Genomic DNA, 24,087 nt, shown 5'->3' with positions numbered 1-24,087 from the left:
GGGATAAGTGAGGTCTGCCACCTAGCCCAAATCATCTTCTTTTCAGGGAATGCCTGCATGGAATTATCAGGAATAACCACAAACACCATCTCTCAGCAGCCATGGACAAGAGGATTTTGAGAAAACCTCATGCACACTCTGAACTGCAGCAGTCCCACTGGGGATTACTTGATACAAGATACCTGTAAAAGAATGAGCTGACTTCAAAGCTCATTCTTCTTCCTGGACTCAACTGCAATCCATTTCACTTGAATTGTTGCCCATGTGGATCTGGAAGTAATATGTCACCATGGTGACTTTCACAGTGTAAATTAACAGCCTGCTATAAAACTAGAGGCTTCGCTATGATGAAAATACAGCAATTAAAATGGTTAATTTTTCAGTTGATGGTAGATGGGTAATAAAATTACCCAGTTCCTTAAACACACTCCTATAAAATCTGAAGAGCAGAGAAACAAAAGGATCTCTTATTTATTGCAGATCAAAATCTAAGCATTTTGCATTTTCAGAATGCAGAGTGGGACAAAATTTGGAAGACCCTCCCTCCATGGCCAAAGCCTCCCCAGCAGATGGGACTCAACCATAAGGCAACCGAAGAAAGTAAGAAGTATCTTGTTTGACTAGTCAGTTCTGGCTCAGATCCACAGCACTGTCTATGCAAAAATATGGGTGAGCTTATTTTAGCTGCTGCTAACGTAGCTCCTGCTCCTTTCATGAAGAGGGGCTGCTTCATGGCTGCAGCGTGCCAAAAGTGCTCTGTTCTGAACCTGGCAAGAAGTCTACATGAGCTACCACTCTCTAAAATGAAGGTCACTGCAATGCTCTCAAAGGTTCTGCCAGTTAGCAGCAGAAAGGGCTTCCCATGGGGACTGCATCTGGACAAAGTCTCTGTGCAAGCGTCTTCAATGGAGCTTCTCAACAATAGCAGCACAGAAGAACAAAAGCCTTTCACAGGCTATTTTTAATGTATATTCATCGTATCTTTGGCAGCAGTGCCAGAAGTTCTGAACACCAGCCCTTATCGTGGCATGCTTACCACCTTCCACCAATCCTGTAAACGTCACCACTTACCTCTGTGCGAGGGAGATAGTCTGGATCTGCCTGTATTCTTGCTATAATCTCACACAGAATTATGCCATAGGAGAATACATCTGCCTGAGAGAGAAAAATAAAGAGCCACATGGTTCAGCTATGATTACTCGGTGTCCTTATCTGCCACTGAGTTTCTCCTTACCCCAAATGGCTATCGTGAAGCAACTAAACCAACAGCACAACTGTACAGCGCTTAAGCGACTGCATTACAGCTGGCATTTGCTATGTGAATAAACACATGCTCACGGTAAAGCATTCCTGGGGCACAAACAGCAATGATGAGTTCAAAACTGTTTCAGGAAAAGTAAGTAAATAAATAAAAGCCCACCAAATCTGTCTTAATTCAGCAGTGTGAAAACAAACCCAATCCTTCCTTGCATCGAGAATGGTGAAGTTACATTTAATGTCTTGCAGATGGGAGTAATTAAAAACATAGCCAAAACATGACATGCCTCTCTATCACTGTGGCTAGGAAAGACAGGTTTGGAATACCAATGATCACAGCTTACCCAGAACATTAATGCTATTTTTAAGAAAAACTACATTTCCCTCCTCTCACAGTTCAGTACCTCTGGAGAAAACAAGTGTCTCAGCAAAGCCTGAGAGATCTAGTAACACTCTTTACCTGCGTCAATTTCCATTGAAATTTCCATGACGCTTAGTAACAACTTATCTGACTTACCCTGGGGCTGCACAGCTCCTCAGATTTCCACCCACCTGAATTTACCATCTAATAAATTTAGGAAAACATGGAATACAAGTCTACAGAGCAGAAGCCAGCCTCCCCCTTACATGTCAGCCAGGCTTATATGTCACCTTTCATGCTGATGAGTATGAGACCTACACTTCCTCATTAGTCCTCCGTGCTCTAGGGTTAGTGAAGAATGTAGCACCATACATTTGGGTACTTTATTATTAATTTAGGTCAATTTGAACTCTTAAAAAAGCTTTGAAATGGTAATCATTGCATTAATTACTGAGGTAGCTACTGCTTTTCTGCAGGTTAAGAGTACCATCAAACAGATTATTGACTACTAGTTATGAAAGGTACAGGATGTGGGCTTTATCACAGAAAAGCTGCACTTGCAGGGCTGAAGTAGACTGTGCTGCATCAAGAGAAGTGTGGCCAGCAGGTCAAGGGAGGTGATTCTCCCCCTCTACTCAGCTCTGGTGAGACCCCACCTGGAGCACTGCATCCAGTTCTGGAGCCCCTATTACAAGAGGGATCTGGAGGTGCTGGAAGGTGTCCAGAGTAGGGCCACAAGGATGACCAGAGGGCTGGAGCACCTCTCCTATGAGGACAGACTGAAGGAGTTGGGGCTGTTCAGTCTGGAGAAGGCTCTGAGGTGACCTAATTGTGGCCTTCCAGTATCTGAAGGGGGCCAACAAGAAGGCTGGGGAGGGACTTCTCAGGATATCAGGTAGTGATAGGACTAGGGGGAATGGAATGAAGCTGCAGGTGGGGAGATTCAGGCTGGATGTGAGGAGGAAGTTCTTCATTGTGAGAGTGGTGAAGCCCTGGAATGGGTTGTCCAGGGAGGTGGCTGGGGCCCCATCCCTGGAGGTGCTTAAGACCAGGCTGGATGAGGCTCTGGCCAGCCTGATCTAGTGTGGGGTGTCCCTGCCCATGGCAGGGGGGTTGGAACTAGATGATCCTTGTGATCCCTTCCAACCCTGACTGATTCTATGATACTACTATGATGAACATATTTTTCCAGGTATCTTACCTTGAGAAATGTTGGGGCTTATTTTTTTCCTGAAATAATTGTAGAAGTTCACACACACATGTTTTTTTTGCTTCTACCCAGGTTTCACTAATGCCTGGTCAGGGAAGCAACCTCCCTGTATTTCTCACGACACTCAGTTAAATCGTGTCAGATCAACAAGCCACGGCCACATTTCTGCACGTGGGGTGTTTCAGACTAGAAATACCACAACAGTAACTTATGCTAGAGGTAATTCTCTTCCTGTATAAGAATCCACACCATGAATTAAAAATACTAGCTATTCAACTCACACTCTCCTTTAGCCTGAATGACCCAGAGTGCAGAAATGTCACAAATGAAAGTAACTTTGATATTATGGAAATTGTAAAACTCATCAATAGCTAATTGGCAGCTGAAGTCCATTTACATCAGGTACCTACCTTTTCATTGTAAGGTTCATCTCTGAGAACTTCTGGTGCCATCCAGAAGGGTGAACCCACCACTGGTAACTTCTCACTATACAGATATGGGGTAGATAGTGGGGAAAGGGAGGAGGGGAGGGAAAAGGAATCATAAACATTTTAAAAACCATTAATTAAATAGCCAGCCAGCAAACTGGAAACAATAAAACTGCATTTTAAAATGGAGGTAAGACTAGATCAAACCAAAATAGTGTCTAAAGACCTTATTGCTGTCTACAACTACCTGAGGGGAGGTTGTAGCCAGGTGGGAGTTGGTCTCTTCTCCCAGGCAACCAGCACCAGAACAAGAGGACACAGTCTCAAGCTGTGACAGGTGAGGTTTAGGTTGGATGTTAGGAAGAAGTTCTTCATAGAAAGAGTGACTGGCCATTGGAATGTGCTGCCCAGGGAGGTGGTGGAGTCACCATCACTGGAGGTGTTTAAGAAGAGACTGGATGGGGCACTTAGTGTTGGATGATAGGTCGGACTTGATCTCAAAGGTCTCTTCCAACCTGGTTAATTCCATTCCATTCCATTCCATTCCATTCCATTCCATTCCATTCCATTCCATTCCATTCCATTCCATTCCATTCCATTCCATTTGTATTATGTTGTTTGTTTTAGTATCATACTACCTTGACTTTAGCTATTACTGTACTCTAAGTTTTCAGGGCATCTCAAAACTGGGTGTATTAAGAACACCTTATGGCACCTGTGGGTGCCTTCCTGATTTTGTTATGGGTTTGTATGACTGCAGTTTTAGGATATGTGTAGTTTAAAACCAGTGAATAGCTGAGATCAACTTTTATTGTTTTCTTTGCAGTCCAAAGAGTGGGAAGGTTTTATTTATTTTATGCAGAAGCACACACTGGAGAAAATCTGACAGCAAATTTCACAGCCAGAATACTCTGAAATACACAAGTCAATACACAGAGAGAATAATGAAACCCTTGTCCAAACCAAGATACAACAAAAGAACTATTTCCAATTGTGACAATAGCTTCTGACAGTCACCTGTGCATTTCTCAAATGAGTTAAGATTATAATTTCATTCCAGGGAATGCAAAATACTGAGTTACTGTTAGACAGTAATTTTAACATCTCTGTATTAAATTTGGATCTAGAATAGAATAGAATAGAATAGAATAGAATAGAATAGAATAGAATAGAATAGAATAGACCAGACCAGACCAGGTTAAAAGTGACAGCGACCAATTCAGAGGTTAAGGAGAACAATACTGGAACATGGAGCACTTCTCCTATGCAGACAGACTGAAAGAGTTGGGGCTGTTCAGTCTGGAGAAAAGAAGGCTCAGAGGTGACCTAATTGTGGCCTTCCAGTATCTGAAGGGGGCCTACAAGAAGGCTGGGGAGGGACTTCTCAGGATCTCAGGTAGTGATAGGACTAGGGGGAATGGAATGAAGCTGCAGGTGGGGAGGTTCAGGCTGGACGTGAGGAAGAAGCTCTTCACCATGAGAGTGGTGAAGCCCTGGAATGGGTTGTCCAGGGAGGTGGTTGAGGCCCCATCTCAGGAGGTGTTTAAGCCCAGGCTGGATGAGGCTCTGGCCAGCCTGATCTAGTGTGAGGTGTCCCTGCCCATGGCAGGGGGGTTGGAACTAGATGATCCTTGTGATCCCTTCCAACCCTGACTGATTCTATGATTCTGTGATTCTATGCCTGAATATTGTGTATGAGAATGGAAGGAAATAAGTTTAAGCTGTTTGGAATCAACACAGGAGATTTATTCCAAAATCACCCCAATCTAGAATGCTGGATGGTGATTTTGTTATGTTGGTTTTTTTTTGTTTTAAACCAAAATTCCAAGCACTTGCTTAGAAGATCTAGTGAAAAGCTTGAGTAAATCTGTTACTCACTTGAGCATTTTTGAATAATAAATGTCACCACTCTATCTATCAAAAAGGACAGCTGTTAAGGCTGGAACATTTTGGTCACCCAGCCTGCAGTTCCAGACTGAACACTGAGGATATTTTTTTGCAAATTCTCTATCAGAAAGCAGTAGTGGCCTCAGGGATACAACTCATTAGAGCTTCTGAGTTGAAACTGCACAACTCTCACTGTATTTTGATTACTTCACATACCTGTGATCAGGAATCTTCTCTGCTAAACCAAAGTCTCCCACTATTGCCGAGTATCCATTCTCATCATGTTTTATCAAGCAGTTCTGGGAGAAAAAGGGGGGGCGGGGAAAGAGTTATTGCCTGGGCATGAAACCCATGTAACATTTGTTTTATTTATTTTTAATCTGGAACAATGCAACAAGATAATGTTTGGAAGACAGTCACCCTTTTTTCTCTACCCTCCTCCCCCTCCCCCCCCCCCAAACAATCACATGTCTGTCAAACTTAAGATGCTGCAAACAGCCTTACATTTAGTTAATAATCCACTTAAAAACTTGCTGAGAAAGCAGGCAGCCACAGGCAGCACGTACCCAGCTAGGTTCTGGCAAGAATTAAGATGATTTAGCTACCTTACTGCTCAAGTATGCAATCCATGCTGTTCACTATGACACCTTACATTTTCGCTTTACAATTTGCTTGTGCCTGACCAGAATACAAAATCAGAACAAACTCTAAATGCCTTTGCACATTTTGCTGCATTAGCTACTGAAAAAGAACCTGCTGCTTTGCAGTAGATCTTCATCAGAAAATACAAGCCATGACAAAGTTTTTGGATGCAGTTTTAAAGACTCACAATTGTTTATTCTTCAGTACATCATAAAAAATGATTTAAAGGGAAAGCTGTCCATCTTTTCCTTTCAGATGTGCCCTCCAGCATCAGGAAGGAGGGCAATTTAAGGACATACACAGATCATTCTGCTCTGGCAGCATCGCATCACAAACACCAATTCATTTACAACTCTGAAAAAAGCATGCTCTGCCCATTCCAGTACCACATCTTTTCCCTTCCCAACAAATGAATCAATAGCTGACTTCCCTTAGATTTTTTTTTTTCTTTCAATAGGCAGATCAATGCAGAGAATTCATTCCCTTACCACATGCCTTGCTCTGTGTCCTCTGCAGGCAGTACAATAGCAGTGACAGGCAGCAAACCCACTGCTGACTCCTACAGAGTGGTACCCTGCATTAATTAGCTAAACAGCAGGAAACACTTTCTAACTTTATTGTGCTTGGATGTACAAAAGCCCCTTGCTGACCCCAGAGCATTAGCTTGTCTGTATAATGCAGCTACCAAGAAAAGTGAGTCCCTTGTCTAAAAGATCAAGTTCAGGTCATCAGTGTTTACATTATTCAGAGATGATGGTGGCTCAGGCCACGAAGAGAGTTCTCTTCCTGCCAATTAAAAGGTTAAACAAAGCCAATCCTGCAATCATGTAAAGAAAATTCATGCCAGCCTCTTGAAACACATGCCAGGCTGCTGAGATGCAAAGTTTTACTTGTGCAGCACGACTCAAGTGTAGTGAGTACAGTCAGTTTGGGGATTCATAAACATGTACACCAAGTTAAATCAACTATGCTTGCCCGACGAGCAGCAAAGCTTCTCAGTTACAGGCTTTGTTATCATTTATCAAAGAGCACATTCATTCAGCTTGCCTCTGTTTAAACATTTGGCCACTGTAAGTGGACTTAAAACTCAGAAGGATAAAACTTTTCTGAAAAAATCTTACTCAAATGATTCAGACAAGTGGAGTTTTATTGTGTACTGCATGGGAACAAGTTTGTGAGGACACCAGAGATTTTGCAGTCTACAGGAATGCTGATACTACTTTATGCAGCTGAATAGCAGTTTCTTTTCTGCCACAGATTTCTCAGCAATGAATGAGGACTTGTAAGTTGACATTTCAGAAAACACCCCACACCTCTATGATTCATAAAAGACCTAGTTTTAAAAATCTACATTTCCTGCTTGCATTGCCTCTATCTGCTTACATTGTTCATTCTGAGCAGCAAGAATGCGGTGGTTTATTTTACCTCCTGGGTTTTGTGGATTAGGGCTATTCTACAACAACCCCCACTCTCCAAAACTTCAGAGGAATGTTTAAATCCAGACTAAAAGCTATTTTCAACATAACTAAAAAGCTGTAGAAACATTATTGCAGATCTTAAGGTCAGCAGAAATGTACAGGGCTGCTCTGACACCATGAAGAAGCTTCATCCTGACAGAAAATTTTCCTTCGGCTTCTTAGCAGTGTAGACTCACATCCCATTAGAGAGCAACACATCAACAACTGAATGTGAACAATCTTACCCCCCACTCAAGCCCCCGGCAGTCTCAGCTCTCAGGTACAGCACTGAACTATTATACAAGTAGAATATTCCTGGATAAATCATAAATTTAACCAACAGTGCATCCAAGCAATGGCCTGACAGCTCTGAGCTCCTAGCCAGATGAGCAGGAGCTGCCTGAAGCACAGCTAGACTCTCTTTCAGTGCAGGTCTTTCAAGAAACCGAACAGAGCAGACACCCCACCACTGTGGGGTCTAGAGGTTCTGTAGGAGAGGCCAGTACACCATAACAAGGCAATGAGAAAAAAAACCTAGAGCAACGTCTCTGCTCTAAGGGATTGATCAATCGTTCTGCTGCGGTGGGCTGCACAACGTTAAATAACAAAGAAGGAAGCTAACTATTCTCTTTAGCTCTTTTGTCTGCAAATGACAAAGTGCTGAGTGTGAATTTCAATTCATCGGCACACGTATTCCAGTACAAGAGTGACTTTTTTATTCACACTTAAATCAGCCATGGGCAGGTGACAAGCACTAGACAAAAACCACCAGGGTCACTGCAAATGCTCACTGCAGTGAAACTAAACTGATTTAAATCAACTGATACAAAGTTTTACATAGCTAAGCATCGATTCCCTGGGAGCCAGAAAGGATGGAAGCCTATTCCTATTGAAATCAGTAGTAAAACCTTTCTATGGACACTAGTGTGGTCAGATGTCACCACTGTGCCGTACTGTCAGGTCTTTGCTGCTCATTCAGGACAAAGTGTTACAGAGAGCAACACTTCACTCTGTCCTGAGATTCTCCAAGTTTTCAAGGACAAGCCTCAGCATCACCATACTCCTTCTCCTCCCTAGTGAAGCCATTACACAACACTGCACCAAATCCACAGCACGGCCAGTTTAAACACTACATTTAAGATGCGAGTCATTAGAAGGTGACAACACAGTCCACAGTAACTGGCAATTCACATGCACTCCGTGAATGATATTTCTAAGCATTCACATCCTACTGCCAAGATAAATCAGGATCAAAAGAGGGACAAAGCTTCATTGGAGACTTGAAAGCTCTTTCCAACCTTTTAGTTTAACCTAGAGGTGTTATCTTAGCAGAAAAAGTACAATAGAGCATACTGTGCTGTTTCTTCTGACAAAATGACGCTTCTCATTTTCTACACAAAAGAAAAGCTGTGTATCAATTTGGTATGAGTACGTTTCATTAATGGATTCCAGCACAGAGACACGAGAGTTCAAAACCCTCTCTGCTGCAAAGAGCTTCTCAAGAATTGCCAATAAGATGAAATGCCAAGCACCTTTGCAACAGAGGCTTTAAATAAAGGCTTTTTTTGACTCACCACTGCACTATTTGTGTAAGCAAGGCAATTTGTATAAGCAATTACTGCAAGGCAATAAAACATTACTATCTTCCCAAGCTTTCCCTTTGGACCTCTACACACAGAGATGCCCTTCCCTTGGGCAGATAGATCATGTGGCCAAAGAGGGTAGTAATTGACTTCAAGCTGGGTTCTTGAGGGCTTTTCCCCCCCAAAATGGGGACCTCATCAGTCCCTCCTGAGGCAGTCTCTTAATAGAAACAAGGAGCTCTGTACATGAGCCCTAAGGAGTTAACAGAGCTGTTTATGCAGAGACAGATGTGAAAGAACATAGAGCTCCCTTTGTGTGTTACAGGAGCTTAACATCTGCTTTGCACAGCATAATCCTACTAAGACAAATGCAATATTCTACTCTCCCTTTTAAAAAGGGACAAAAAAAGACCCCAAACCCACAGAACTAAAAATGAAAATAGACTCAAGAGTTTCAGAGGTAAAAATAAGTTGCTCAGATGACGAAACCTCATTGTCTTGTTTTACCAGCTAAACTCCTCAAAGATTTTATTGCACTCCAGAAAATACAGGAAGGCTACTGCAGTGTCTTTTTGCAACCCTCTGATGACTGCTGCTGAATTAAAATACTTAAAGGCCAGTTGAGATGTATCATCTGTTTTTAAAGTGCTATCCCCTAGGAGAACCACCATTGACAATGAAATGTACAACCAGGGATTTATGATATTGGATACCCTTTGGAGACTACAGCCACTATGTTCGAGCGACAAGCTCCATCTGGGTCCCACAGTGCCAGTAAAAGTTCAGAACTGCAACTATCATTAGAAGTAATCACCCAGAACAGCTATGTTTTGGGTTTTTTTTTCAGTGCAAACCCTCCCCTGCAGTGCAAAATTTCCAGGCAAGAGCTTACTCTAGCACAAAGAGGACCTTACAACTGCAGCAGCGAGCATGAGACCAGTCAAACAAAGGTTCTGTTCATTGCTTGGGCTTTATTTTGTTGTATTTCGCCTTAAACAAGCAAGCAGCATACAAGGTAGCAAGCCACAGTATGTCACTTTCAAGCCCAAAGGCAGTGAATTTAAGTCACATCAGATAATCCACAGTAATTGCTTACATGCATGGTTCTGTCCTGTAGTAACTGAGACGACTACTCTCTCAATGAAAGAAAGATGACCATTTACACACCTACTGTGAAGTCAAAGCTGACGTTGGCAGGAATACACACACCTATGCATGTGTGTATACATATTTAAACATAGAATACATACAATAAACCAGGTTGGAAGAGACCTTCAAGATCATCGCATCCAACCCATCAACCAATCCAACACCACCCAAACAACTAACCCATGGCACCAAGCACCCCATCAAGTCTTCTCCTGAAAACCTCCAGTGATGGCGACTCCACCACCTCCCCAGGCAGCCCATTCCAATGGGCAATCACTCTTTCTGTATAGAACTTTTTCCTAACATCTAGCCTGAACCTCCCCTGGCACAGCCTGAGACTGTGTCCTCTTGTCCTGGAACTGGCTGCCTGGGAGAAGAGACCAACCTCTGCCTGTCTACAACCTCCCTTCAGGTAGTTGTAGAGAGTAATAAGGTGACCCCGAGTCTCCTCTTCTCCAGGCTAAGCAACCCCAGCTCCCTCAGCCTCTCCTCGTAGGGCTTGTGTTCCAAACCCCTCACCAACTTTGTTGCTCTTCTCTGGACTCGTTCCAGCAAGTCAACATCCTTCCTAAACTGAGGGGCCCAGAACTGGACACAGTACTCAAGGTGTGGCCTAACCAGTGCAGTGTACAGGGGCAGAATGACCTCCCTGCTCCTGCAGGCCACACTGTTCCTGATGCAGGCCAGGATGCCATTGGCCCTCTTAGCTACCTGGGCACACTGCAGGCTCATGTTCAGTCTACCGTCAACCAGCACCCCCAGGTCCCTCTCTGCCTGACTGCTCTCCAGCCACTCTGACCCCAGCTTAATATGCCTAGAGATCAGAATTTTCCATAGATTTTATCATCAGTGGAGCTCACAATGTTCCCTAAAACTGCTCACAACCTGCTATTGCTTGTAAGACCTTGCTTTCAATTGCACCAAATTCTGCAAAACTGAAAGGCATTTGTTTGGGAGTTGGCCTGTTTGGTTTTTAATCAGGAGCTTTGGTAGTGGGATTTTGGGGACAAGGACATTCAGCTAAGGTAGCTCAGCTGCTTTGGAGAACAACATGGAATGGGAATTGCAAACACATTTTGACTTAATAAAAAAAAATTAAAATCCTCTAAAATATTAGCCTAGCAGATTTGGCAGGCTCTTAGCATGAAATATGATGAGATCTCTGTGTAAGGTGCACCTTTTGTTACCTCTGCAAAAGGTAGACTGGGACAAGACATACACTGAGTAAGGAATTTGAAAGCGCAAGTGATGAAGTGACAAACGAGGAGTCCAGGCTATGGGCTGGCAGGGACCAAAACCAGTGCCTTGAGCTAGGTTTTTGAGACAGAGGGAAAACACTGAAGACTGTTAAGAGGACATAAGGACTGCAGGCATAGCAACCAGGCAGTGATGGTGACCCAGAGAAGCAGAGCCACCAATGGCTAAACAGACTAAAGACCAGAATGCAGAAAGATAGCTTGGATAAAGCATCAAGCAGGAGCAATAGGAAGAAGGCAACTGCAGTCAGCTAGACAAGGAGAATGGATAATGAAATTGCATGGCATAACTGGGAGCAAAAAGAAGAGGAAAAGCCTGACAAGGATGAAAAGCCTGACTGGAAGCTGGCATTGTATGCTCGCAGAAAGGATCGGAGAGTTGCAGAACAGATAATGATTGGTCTTGGGAAAATGGGCAGACTCCTAGATGTTTGCCACTCACTGCCAAGGAGTGTCTCTTGTTTTCTTTCTCCTCCTGCTCCATGCAAAGCCACACAATTTATTTTAGCAGCTCTGCCATGAATCTCAAGGCTCCAGCCCTGCAAATGCACAGCATGACGGCACTGGGGTTTTTGATTTTTCCAACACTGGGTAGGAAGTTGCACAAACACACACTACATCAAAACAGTAACACTGCACAAAAGATGGGATGTAAAACTTCCTGTAAGAACTTTCATTCTTCCCCTTATGCATATGCATTAAAGTGAAGTTCTTAATTACCTGATGACACAGTTTTCCACCTGGCACCGATGTCCTTTAGTGCGTGCAATGCATTCACACTGACAGTGGATCAGGGCAGTACATAATGCTCCTAGACTACTATTTTCAGGACTCTGATTACTCTTGCCACAGAAACAGTAGGGTGAAAAAAAGGCTGGGAAGTGATGAAGATGCAGACTTGGGCTGGAAATTAAGGTCTCCTGTCTTGTAATTAAGACTACTGCAGCATTGCTTGAGGACCTGGATTCTGCCCTGCCTCAACATCACAGGCAGATTCTGTGACAAAGGAGCTAGTCTAACAAGATCTTTGACAGACTGATGCTAATCTTGTGCTTTCTCTGCCTCCAGTGGTCAAACCAGTGCTGTAACACTGCCTCTGAAGTCAGTGAACATATTGTTATGAACTGAAAACATCTAAAAGACCAAAGTCTTAAAACGCATTCCCAATATCCACTGATATTCTTGCTTCTAATCTTCTGATAAGGCTGAGTTCATTAATCTCCCTTATCCAGAGATACTGTAAGAATAAATTCTTACAGGTGTAAGCTGCCAAGAAAATCAATAGGGTTTGAATGCACTGCAGGTACAGTGTAAACAAGGCATTGCAGGAACTCTGTGTCACAGAAAGGTATTTGTTTTGAGGGGTGAGGTACAAAAGGATTTTTTAGCATCATTTTTGCAGACTGGACACTTCTTCCCTGCGCCTTCCAAACACTGTTATTTTAATTGCAGGTAACAGAGGAGATGTTGCAAACCCAAGTCAGATTAAGAGAAACTACCACTGGCTCCTGCTGAAACACTTCCAGCATTTCACATAATGATTTCTTTTTTAATGGCTGCATTTTTTATAACTGAGACTTCCAGAGTTCGAACTCATAACCAGACCTCCCTGAGAATCACTGAAAGACAAAGAAAATCCTCATGATTCCAGGATGAAGATCTTCCTGGTGCATATTACAATGAGCTTCAAATAAAGAAATATTAACAGGGTTTGCACTGGTATGGATAGGGGACAAGGGGATGAGCCAAAGAGGCTGGCTGTCATAACCCATCTACGGCTTAGTATCTGTGTGAATCTCTTTATGATCAGTCAAAAGTGAGGACACCACATTTAGTGACTTATAAAATATACAAGTCCCTACCCATACATCTACTATCTGCAGGCTAGAAACAGCCAGTCTGACCACTCTCACCTTCTGAGAGATTCAATTTAGGCTATTGCTATTGGTCAGGGCAGATCAGCCTGATCAGCTACAGCAGCCCAAGCCCAGAGCCCAAGGACTGAGATGCTCCTGACATGGGTAAGTACTGCCTGCCTGAGCAGCACACTCTCTTCTAACAACCACTGCCTCTCCCTCTGACAGAAGGGCAGCAGGAAGGGCAGTGGTGGGATGTCAGGGATGACATCCCCAGTGGGCTGCTACATCGACTATAATGACCTACATCTACCCTTCTCCACTGTTTTTCCCTCTGGCATTCTGCAGTATCAATGCTGTTCTGGAATCCTCCACGTGATGCAATTAGGAAGAGAGATCACCCTGCTGTATACCAAGTGTCAAAACCACTTATTTTTCAATCTTAGATTAGCAGGGGGACAGGAACCTTTTCTTCTTTATGTTTTTATGCATCTACTACACAGACATATAATGCTACTATCGGATCAAGAGAACTCTGCTGCCACAACCGACAGACTGAACTTTATGTATGCACGCCACCTGCTCCAGGAAGCTGCAGGAATCAAGAGGTGTGCCAGAAACAGAAGAAGAAATGCAGAAGTATGGGTGTAAGTTAATCCCAAATAATTTTTATACTAAAATTCCTATTACAGGGATAATTTACAGTGAGATATTGTGTTAAATGTAATAGGTAAAGCATGGAGACATTGCTGCACAGAAAGTCTCAGTTAAGGCGAGCAAGTTTCCTAGAAAAATAGCTCACTCTCCCATCCTGCAAACTCAGGGCCTGTTCTGACTTTTGCACATGTTGAAATCCTTGTCTTTGCCTTCAATTAATTACTAAAACATCTAAATCAATTACTGAAGTTCACTGAAGTAAGAATGACAATATAGAACAGTATAGAATCTGCCCTTGTTCAAGCCAGATCAAAAGTTCTCTGCGAGGGCAAGAGTTCATCACATCTTCCTTCAGCTTGCTCACACACTGGCTATTTACTAGTCCAAATAACAACCATTCAGCCCACCACCAGTCCAAACAAAAAAGCCACCAACTCAATGTCCCAAAGAAACTGGAAAATACAGAATACAGTTGCTGACTTAAAACTTTTACCATGACAGCTTCCAATGTGACCTATAAAGATACTATAGCTTTAGTACTAAGAAGCATCCAAACACAGCGTAACGGCTAGCAAGTTCCTAGGGTTCGGTTCACTGTTTGTTTTTAAATAACCCTTACTACTTCCTGTGGTCACCCATGACTTTGCTGATGCAGTAAAGTCATGGACTCCTCCCAGCATTTTCTAAACAATTAACATTCAGCAGTAGATAGAATAGAATAGAGTAGAAATAACCAGGTTGGAAAAGACCTTCGAGATCATGAAGTCCAACCTATCACCCAACACCATCTAATCAACTAAACCATGGCACTAAGTGCCTCATCCAGTCTCTTCTTAAACACATCCAGTGATGGTGACTCTACCACCTCCCTGGGCAGCACATTCCAATGACCAAACACTCTTTCTGTGAAAAATTTCTTCCTAATATCAAGCATAAACCTTCCCTGGTGCAGCTTGAGACTGTGTCCTCTTGTTCTGTGGGTGGTTGCCTGGGAGAAGAGACCAACCCCCACCTGGCTACAACCTCCCTTCAAGTAGTTGTAGACAGCAATAAGGTCTCCTCTAAGCCTCCTCTTCTCCAGGCTAATCAATCCCAGCTCCCTTAGCCTCCCCTCACAGGGCTCATACTCCAGGGTAACACTGAAGCATTGGTAAGGCAGTGGACAGTGACATACAATTATGCAAAGCTCTGAACAAAGGCACTCACAAAGGTCTCAGGAAATGGATTTTCATATGACTAGCCATCACAGCATGTGTTATAATAAATGCTGCAGGCAGAGTTCTCTTTAGTTTGAATCCTTGCAGTAACTCTACTTCCCCACTCTTAAATGTACTAAAATACATCCTGAACTGCAAAGAGAGGAGGACACCGAGTTATCCTTTAAGGTACTTTGATGCATCTCTTATCTGTGCACTCCAAGGTGACTGAAATGGAGCTGAGTGCATCGTGGTCAAAGTGACTTTGAGTCAGGGCATTTTACATATATTTTATATTCTTCCTTACAGAATTCAGCACCTTTCACTTGAAAGGAGACCCATGAAAGTATCCTATGACTTCACTGAAATACTTCTTTCACCTACCTGTTAAACTATTCTTCCTCCCTTGGCTAAATGCACACTCTTTATCTGTTTAACATGGCACTGAGGTAGCTTTAAAAGAGCTAACGCTGAATGGAGGTCTAGTAGTCACTCACATTTGCAAACAGCCTGTGCTGTGGTTTTATTTTAGGCTGAGATAACATCCTCCTGGATGCTTTTGATTGAAGTGACATGATGAAGTCTTCCCAAGAAGAGTTTTGGAGTATTTCCACATTGAATAGAAAAGAATAGAATAAACCAGGTTGGAAGAGACCTTCGAGATCATCGTGTCCAACCTATCATCCAACACCACCTAATCAACTAAGCCATGCAACCAAGAACCCTATCAAGTCTCCTCCTGAACACCTCCAGGGATGGTGACTCCACCACCTCCCTGGGCAGCCCATTCCAATGGCCAATCACTCTCTCTGTGTAGAATTTCTTCCTAACCTCCAGCCTAAACCTCCCCTGGTGCAGCCTGAGACTGCGTCTTCTTGTTCTGGTGCTGGCTGCCTGGGAGAAGAGACCAACCTCTGCCTGTCTACAACCTCCCTTCAGGTAGTTGTAGAGAGCAATAAGGTCACCCCTGAGTCTCCTCTTCTCCAAGCTAAGCAACCCCAGCTCCCTCAGCCTCTCCTCGTAGGGGTTGTGATCCAAACCCCTCCCCAGCTTTGTTGCCCTGCTCTGGACACCTTCCAGCAAGTCAACCTCCTTCCTAAACTGAGAGGCCCAGAACTGGACACAGTACTCAAGGTGTGGCCTTACCAGTGCAATGTACAGGGGCATTGTAAACCCCTACTGATACTGAACTAGCTCATTAGCTCTAGACAACAGGACACACAGGACAGCAAAGCCCTCAGTACAGGCTGAAATGGATGGCAAGAGCCAGCGTGAATACTTAGGCTCACAGAGCTTAATGCTCCTACATCTGTATTTCTGGCTGAGCTTGAATTGGCTAGCTACTTCAGCCAACTAAATTCACACAAGTTGTCACCAAAGCAGTTACAAAAAACCCAAACCAAAATGCAACAAAAAAACCCCAAACAAACAGAAAACACGAAACAAACCACAAGTCCATGTGCATTGAAAATTGCCATTCTGGAGGAAAAGCTGACATTTGAAAATTTCAGGTGAACTGCTTTGATCTTACTGACTTTAGAAATGAAAGAAACATAAACCAGGATTGAGGACAACACTCAAGGCTGAATTGGTAATCAAAGGCCACTGTTCTTAGTCAAGATCTGTGAAACACATGGGGAAACAAAAACAATGAGATTTTAAAGTGTATTTGTAATAATCTCCTCAGTTTGGGTTCTTGATGCTATTGACCTGTTCCAAATGTTAGATTATTCTGCTTAATTATCCAGGGATTTAAATGCTTTACTGAACTGTAATTCAGAGTTTTAAAAACCCCTCTGCAGATGCCTTCTGAGAAATCCTAATCTGAACACATTAAAGGAATGAACCTTCCTTTGGGATGGTGATTTCTCCAGTCCCCATACAAACTGTCAACAATTTTGGAGGGAAGTTTTAATCCTATAAACTGTATTTCAATTTCTTTCCCAAAATGTCTTGGATCAAACCTTATAAAATAGCAGTTCTCTGAGGGAAGGAGGATAAAGAACCAAGCATCCAATTACAGTATCTTCATTTAGAAGTTCACTTAATGTTATAAAAGGTACCTTGGATGTAAGATCTCGGTGGAAAATGCCTTTATAGTGAAGATAGCTGATCCCCATTGCAATGTCATATGCCAGTTTCACCCTCACTGTCCAGGGAAGATGCTGGTTACTGTCTAATAGCTGTTCCAGGTTACCACAGTTGATGTACTGAAAAGACAAAGCAACAATTGTGATTAATTATTTCATTTCATATACTGCCAGGAATGATGTATTTTATATTACACAAATGTCCTCAACTCAGCTACACATTCCTTTTTTGGGGTTTGTGTTGGGTTTTTTTTGTTCCTTAAGGGCTAGGCAGGCACAAATTTTGCAGCTCAAGAGAGGCTGAAAATGTCTCCCCTTATCACCTGTACCAATTCATTTAGGTTAAAGATGTTTAAGGATGCATGCAACAACCACTGCTACATTAACTTTATGGTGTCTGAACAGACCCTTCAGAAACACCTCCCATGTAACATCACTCTCTCATTTCAGTGTGAAGAAAATAAGGGCAAAAAGGATGAAGAGCTGGTTCTCATACAGAATAAGTCAACAAAGAGAGGGTTAAGTATTCCAGTGCAGGTCGTGGAGCCTGATCAAGATCCCAGATATCAATTCCCTAAACTGAAGCAGCATCAAAGGAAAATATTACAACATGTTGTTGTAAAAGTTATAAGTTTTTTTCTGCTCTATCTATGAGTGCAATCTGATTCCCACTGTGTTCAGTACAACTTCAACCCTATCAAATGGTAGTTCTCATTTAAAGGAACCTACATTAAAGTATATGATAAGTGCTACAAGAGAAACAAAGCAGTACCCAAATGATGCTAAGTCACACAACCCAGCAGGGTTAAGACACAGAACTCCACTGGGCTTATGCTTTATGAGGACACCCTTTGTAATGCAACAGCAGCTATGCTATGTTTCAGTAGCTTCTATTTGCAGTCCCAGCCCCAGTCCCCTCACTAGTAACAAAAGGACTAGCTTACTCTGTATGGAAAGCCTGGCAGCAATGCAGTGACTTCTCTCAAGAAAATCCATGCAAAGCAGACAGGATGATTTCCTCCAAAGCTTGCTCCAAGCATCTAACAGGGTGCACCAATTTTGCTCCCTTGTGCCAGGCAGCTCTCTGACTCCATCTCAAGAGGCTTTGCATTTTCTGTGTCATTCACTCAGACAAAAACATGCCACCATTAACACATTCAAACAGGAAAATCATAGCTGCAGATCTTGCTTATTTCAGAAGCTTTGTACTTGCTTGTATTGAGCCAGGCTTCTTTGTGTCTTGGAGCCTGAGGCACAAGGCAAATGTGACCCACACACCATGCAGCACGGATGTAGCTGATCCCCTTGAACCACACACACACACAAACCAGATTCTACTAGCAAGTCCAGGAGTCATGGCTCACTTCCTGGGTAGCCTGCAAAAAGCAGCTTCTTCCTTACAGTCAAGCCTTGTCTTCTCAGCTCAGCAGTGAATTTTGAAAGCTCTTCTCATCACAAACACAAAAGTTTCACAAGCTATGATTTTGAACAAGGCTAAACTGTTAAGGCAAATGATGCACAAACTGATTTTAACTGCCACAGAGCTTACCAGGAGGGGACCTCACAAAATGGCACCGGGCTCCACTGCTCTCCTGAGCTACAGTGCGCATCCCTTGGGAACCAGGCTCATCCCAGCTCACAGGCAGCAGCGCATTTCACTGGCAGTCCGGGACTTGAGCCCTCTCTCTCCCTGCTCTCTCTGGCAGCAGTTCTGTCGGCTGCTGGACAAGTTGGGAAGTACACATGCCGCACGTGGACACGCAGGGCACCCTCAGCATTTGTTTTTCTCCTTTAAAGTCTGAAACGTTGGCCTGATCAGTGGTATGCATCCACCTTTTGTCCTTGAGTAACAATCAAGGCAAAGGGTAAGTACCAGAATTATTTCTTTGCACTCAAGGTTCTTCAGAGAATGATTGACAATCGGCTCCAGATTTTAGAGCTGGTATCAACTAACTTCTCCTGTCAAAGGAGATAATCCCACAAAAAGATGCCAGGGCCTAGGAAATGTCTCAGTATTTATCAACTCATGTTCTTATGACTAGCTTAAGACACTGTTTTATATCTTTTGAAGAAGAAAGAGGGCAATGATATACAAGAAAGGATGACAAAACAAGGTACAGAAAACCAGAATGCTTCCTTGTATTGGCTCTTTGCATACCAAACAGGCAAAAAGCAATTGCATTTCACAATTAGGCAAGGCAAGCGCTTGAACCCTAAGGGACTAATCTGACTGACATTTTAAAATGTGCTGTCCTGTTCTTCAGTAGTATAATTTTCTATCAAACTATTCTCTTTTGTGCTGAAGTCAAGATAATTTAATTACTTGGAAAGTTGTGCTCAGTGCATATCATTTTGCAAAATAAAATGCCTGCTGGCCCCTCTCCAAAAGCAAGGCAAACAAGACTTCACACACCAACGATAAAAATCGAATGTTTAGGACTGCTACAACCCAGGCACTGCAGCTGGCAGCGAAGGGAGTTGATCAGATGACTACACTGGAAACTAGTAATTGCAAGCTGAAGCAAGCCAGAGATCTTAAACAACCTGCCCCTTATGCTAGGAGTTCGTGTGTCAGGAGAGCAGAGCAGCTCTGGAACAGGTCACTCAGAGGCCATGCCATCTCCCAACCTTGGAGACTTTCAAGATTCAACTAGACAGAGCTGCAGCCAACCTGACAATGGTGGAAACAATGCTGCTTTGAGCTTGTCCAACTTTGATCTTTCTTTCTCCTTGCTTTTATTTGAACCCCCAAGGGAGCTAGATGACCTTAGAAAGCACTCAATTAAAAAAACCCACAAACAACAAACCACCCACAAAACAACACAGTCCAATATCATTCTATTTTGGTTTTTTAATCACAAGCTGCCAGCTGGCTGATGGAAGAAGTACTGAACAAGATTTCTACATTAACTTCACCTATATCCCCAAGGCTCCTTGGAAGAGTGCACGCAGCACTTCTCATCCAGTGATGTTCGAATCAGAACACTGTTGGCCAACCTAGAACAGAAGGCACTAAAGCACCTAGCTCAGTAACCCAGATAAAAAGTGATACTTATGAACCATCTCACCTTTCTGGCTGGGTAATAACAGACTGTCCATATAGCACTACCATACCTGAGTTCCTTGTCAAGAGAATACAAAGGGGAAGGCAATCCCTGTGGGCTTTTCAATCTGGTTAGGGTTAAACTGTGCCATACCATGACAGTAATTGCCCTAGAAATGCTAATAAAACAAAACAAGGAACCATAAGAGTATTGACATACCTACTGAAATGTGACAATAGCTAGCTACTGTTTTAAGCATGCTGTGCTTTCCCTTTTAATAAAGCAGCCTACTGATTTGATCCATTGCTGCCATAGTAGTTAAGTGCATCTAATGTATCGGTATCTATGCATCTATTCCACCAGCATCCTTCCAGTCAAATTGGCTTGCACTGCAAGAACTGGATTCTAGCACAGGCTGGGTGAAAACTGACACACACACAAAGGACACAGCACATATAAGCTGCAAAAGCAAGAATAAACCTGACCATAGCACCTATGTAAAACCCCCTAGGCCTCCTGTCCAAAACTGCAACCTGCCAAGTGCTCAGACATCATTAACTAGAGGTGTAAGTTCTGACTCTAGTCTATTTCTATGAAGCACAGCAGGCTGATCACCAGTCATGGCATCATAAAATGCACTGGGTTGGAAGGGACCTTAAAAGGTCATCTAATCCAACCTTGTTGCAGTAAGCAGGGACATCTTTAACTGGATCATGTTTCTCAAGCCTGACCTTGAATGTCTTCTGAGATGGGGCCTCCATTACCTCCCTGGGCAACCTATTCCCAGGTTGAGGGTGGAACACCCTGATAGTAAAGACCACCTTCCTAATGTCCAATCTAAATCGGCCCTTCTCTAGTTTAAAAGCACTGCCCCTCATCCTAGTGCTACATGGCTTTGTAAATAGTCCCTCCCCAGCTTTCCTGTAGGCCCCCTTCAGGTGTTGAAAGACTGCAATAAGTCTAATAAATCTTTCCAGAGCCTTCTCTTCTCCAGGTTAAACAACCCCAGCTCTCTCAGCCTGTCTTCACAGGAGAGGTGCTCCAGCCCTCTGATCATTTTTGTGGCCCTGATGAACAACTGAACCAAGATTTTTTTATAGATATCTTTAAGACTCTAGTTCATCTCAGATTTTAGCTGGCCAGCAGGTAGTATTTGCACCCAGAGTCCTGAACTGTCCCTCAGGAAAGCAGCGCAGAGAGTTCAGTGCTCCCTCAGTGCCACGTAAGTAATCCAATTCTTCCGGTCATTCAGGCTGATAATGCAAACAGCCAACCTGATGGCCTATTTTTTTCAGAGCTCTTCAACCATACCTTTTCAGAAGAGACACAAAATCATGTACATTATTCCCTGATTGCCAGTACAACTGAAAGAAAAATACTACTTGTTTTGAATCTCTTACTAGCACAAACCTGCCCTGTGCGGTAAGAGTATCCTAAGGGTTAGTCAGTGCACCTCTCCCAAAGAGAATACTGGATTTTGTTTTGTCCCTGAAACATTTCAGCACTGGTACAGTAAAGCTACAGTGCACACATCATCTCAAAGCATTATTCTACAACAACAACAACATTGCATAAGTGTACAAGCAACTGGAGCAGAGATCTGATCAGGCTATGACAATGAAAGCGAAGGACATTGCATTTCATACAGAGACCTCACAGCTAAATGGAGCAGTGTTCAGACCTTTTCAAGCTCTGTATCATCAGGTTGCAGTGAAACAGCTACCCATTATTCCTACTGCTAGCTTTTTGCCATGCAACATGACACTCACTCAGTATACCTGGTTGCCAGAGTCAGAAAGCAACTGCTTTAGGTTGTTTATTTTTGCATGTATTACAATTCAACACCACAAACTGAATATTGGTTTAAAAGACCTCATTTTAGCTAATAAAAATATTCTTTCCTAAAAAAAAAAAAGGAAAATATCCATGGCAAGAACTCACACTTTTGTTGCTAGAACAGAAGTTCAGTAAAACCACAATGCTTATGTGTCTCCCAAGAAAGAGGGCAGTCGCTTCTTTGAAGGACAAGTTAAACAGAAGCTCATTCAAGCATAGGAGCTTTCTGGATCAAAGTGCCTTGAAGAGGCTTCTAATGTTATAGCTTAATGCTACAAAATGCCAAGGCAGCAGCACACTGCCCCCCTCCCACACAACAGTCAGGGAAGAGGGAAACATGCTACTTTAACCCAAGAAGAGCATTAACAAGACTGCTTCCTTGCAAGACACTTGCAGTCACAATATCAGACTCAAGCATTTGATTTAAGCATATAGTGGTACTTACATATAGCATTACGTGCTTCATTTCAAGAGGCTAAACTGAACTCCACTTATATTTTAGCCTCAACAAAAATAATAAAAGAAAACCCTCAACAAAACAAAACCACCCAAACATTTAAACACACTAATATGAGAGCTGGAAGCTTTTGAAGAAAAGGTTTATCATAGTCATGATTCCAGTAGTTACTGCTGAAAAAACTACTCCAAATATTGCCAAGTTTCAGGGTGAAGACTGAAGGGAATCACAAAGATTTTTCAAAGCTATTTTGAAACCCTGTGCTGCTGGTCTGCTGTGTAGGTCTATATAAAGGATCCATCAGATACTGCACAGGAAAGCCAGAAAAAAAGTTGGCCTGTTATTTACCAAGCTTTAAATGTCACTGCTTGCTATTTAAAAAAGCAACAAATAACCACAAGACACCCCTATATGGTAGCCCAAATGTTGCCAAAGCAACACACTAAGTGGTTAAGAAAGCAGGTGTGGAGAGAGCATTTAAGATGACAGACCAAATGAGGTAAATAAAGACTAAGAGCTCCGAGGACCCAGAACATTTCCAAACAAACACTGAGCTAGTAATGAATTAGCGTACTGGACAAGACCAATGATGAAAGCAGGCAGAGAAGCAGGAGGAAGGAGAGACTAAAATTGTGGCTGTAGCACCTTCAGTGTGGAGAAGTAAGAGAGACAGCAGAGCAAAAGCCAGGCTATGGACTTGGATTCTAAAGGGAGACCTGGAGAGCAAAGTAGTAACGTTGCAGACATCAGCCAAATACATTGCAGCAGTGTCAAAAGAGACAGGGCTTGTGTATTCAAATCATTTCTAACGCTGGAAATGAAGTAACTTGCAAACCTAATAAAAGGAAACTGAGGTATTCTCACTCAGTTTTCTGCAGAAGTGAAAAAACCCAAAATTTTAAGCCACCCTTTTCCAGGAAGGCACAACCCAGCCTTTGGTTCTCATATGTTTAACAGTCATCTGTCACACTCAGCACTCTAAATGACTACTTTGAAGGCTTCTGGCTGCAAGACAAGAAGCTAATGTACCCTTCTGCCACAACTGGCATAATTAGCTACAGTGGGAGGACTAGAAATTTCCTCGTTTCCCCCAACTGTTTTCATGAGATTGAACGGTGCAGAACTGGCAAAGACAGCATCAGTATGCTCAAAACTACAATATGAGACACTACGAGTTGATACACTGAGACTGACTACCAGGTTAAACTGAATTTGAATGGGTTTGGAAGTTCATAGACCTCCATTATAGGAAAAAAAAAACAACCCAAAACAACCAACAAATCAACCAAAAAGTTAAAAAACTTACAAACCCACCTCAGCCAAGTACCCCTGAGCAACCTTACATTTCCATTAAACATCTAACACGTTGATTGCACCAAACAAACGTTATAAGAGAACGAGCTGAGTGTTGAATTTGGGTTGAAAGAGTACATTTTTGGAGAGCAGGTGAATTAATCCTGCCAGGGAGCAAACCACAAGTACTGGAAGAGTCAGGAAATGCAGGTGAAGCAAGCACATTTCAGAATAACTCAAGAGTTTTTTTCTGAGAAACCAGAAGGGCACAAGTGGCAAGGAAAAACATCCTGATTGAAAGGACAGAGGAAAAGCCAAAAGTCTTCCTTCTAAAAGCCCCCTTTCTCTTCTGCTCCTCAGCGGCTGAAAACTGAAGGGAAAAGAGTCTGTAACCCAAAGTCAATTTCTCTCCTGTTTTTCAACCAATA

At 42.8% G+C, this 24,087-nt stretch overlaps 2 protein-coding genes across 2 annotated transcripts in view; both read right to left on the bottom strand.

Moving 5' to 3' along the window:
- The window catches only part of TESK2 (testis associated actin remodelling kinase 2), a 91,335-nt gene that overhangs the window by 10,036 nt on the left and 57,212 nt on the right, over nt 1-24,087 (bottom strand). Inside the window, exons 5-8 of the mRNA XM_054165558.1 lie at nt 17,003-17,149; nt 5,360-5,442; nt 3,239-3,314; nt 1,072-1,155 (exon numbers count right to left, since the gene is read on the bottom strand). Of these exons, the coding sequence (XP_054021533.1) occupies nt 1,072-1,155; nt 3,239-3,314; nt 5,360-5,442; nt 17,003-17,149 (390 nt within the window). The remainder of the gene's footprint in view (nt 1-1,071; nt 1,156-3,238; nt 3,315-5,359; nt 5,443-17,002; nt 17,150-24,087) is intronic.
- Nucleotides 1-24,087, bottom strand: part of LOC104301629 (selenoprotein Pb-like) — a 94,090-nt gene that overhangs the window by 33,998 nt on the left and 36,005 nt on the right. The window lies entirely within an intron of this gene.

Source organism: Dryobates pubescens, chromosome 11 (assembly GCF_014839835.1).
Source record: "Dryobates pubescens isolate bDryPub1 chromosome 11, bDryPub1.pri, whole genome shotgun sequence".
Classification (NCBI taxonomy): domain Eukaryota; kingdom Metazoa; phylum Chordata; class Aves; order Piciformes; family Picidae; genus Dryobates; species Dryobates pubescens.
The sequence above is the reverse complement of the archived record's forward strand: the minus strand, read 5'-3'. Positions and strand labels throughout refer to the sequence as shown.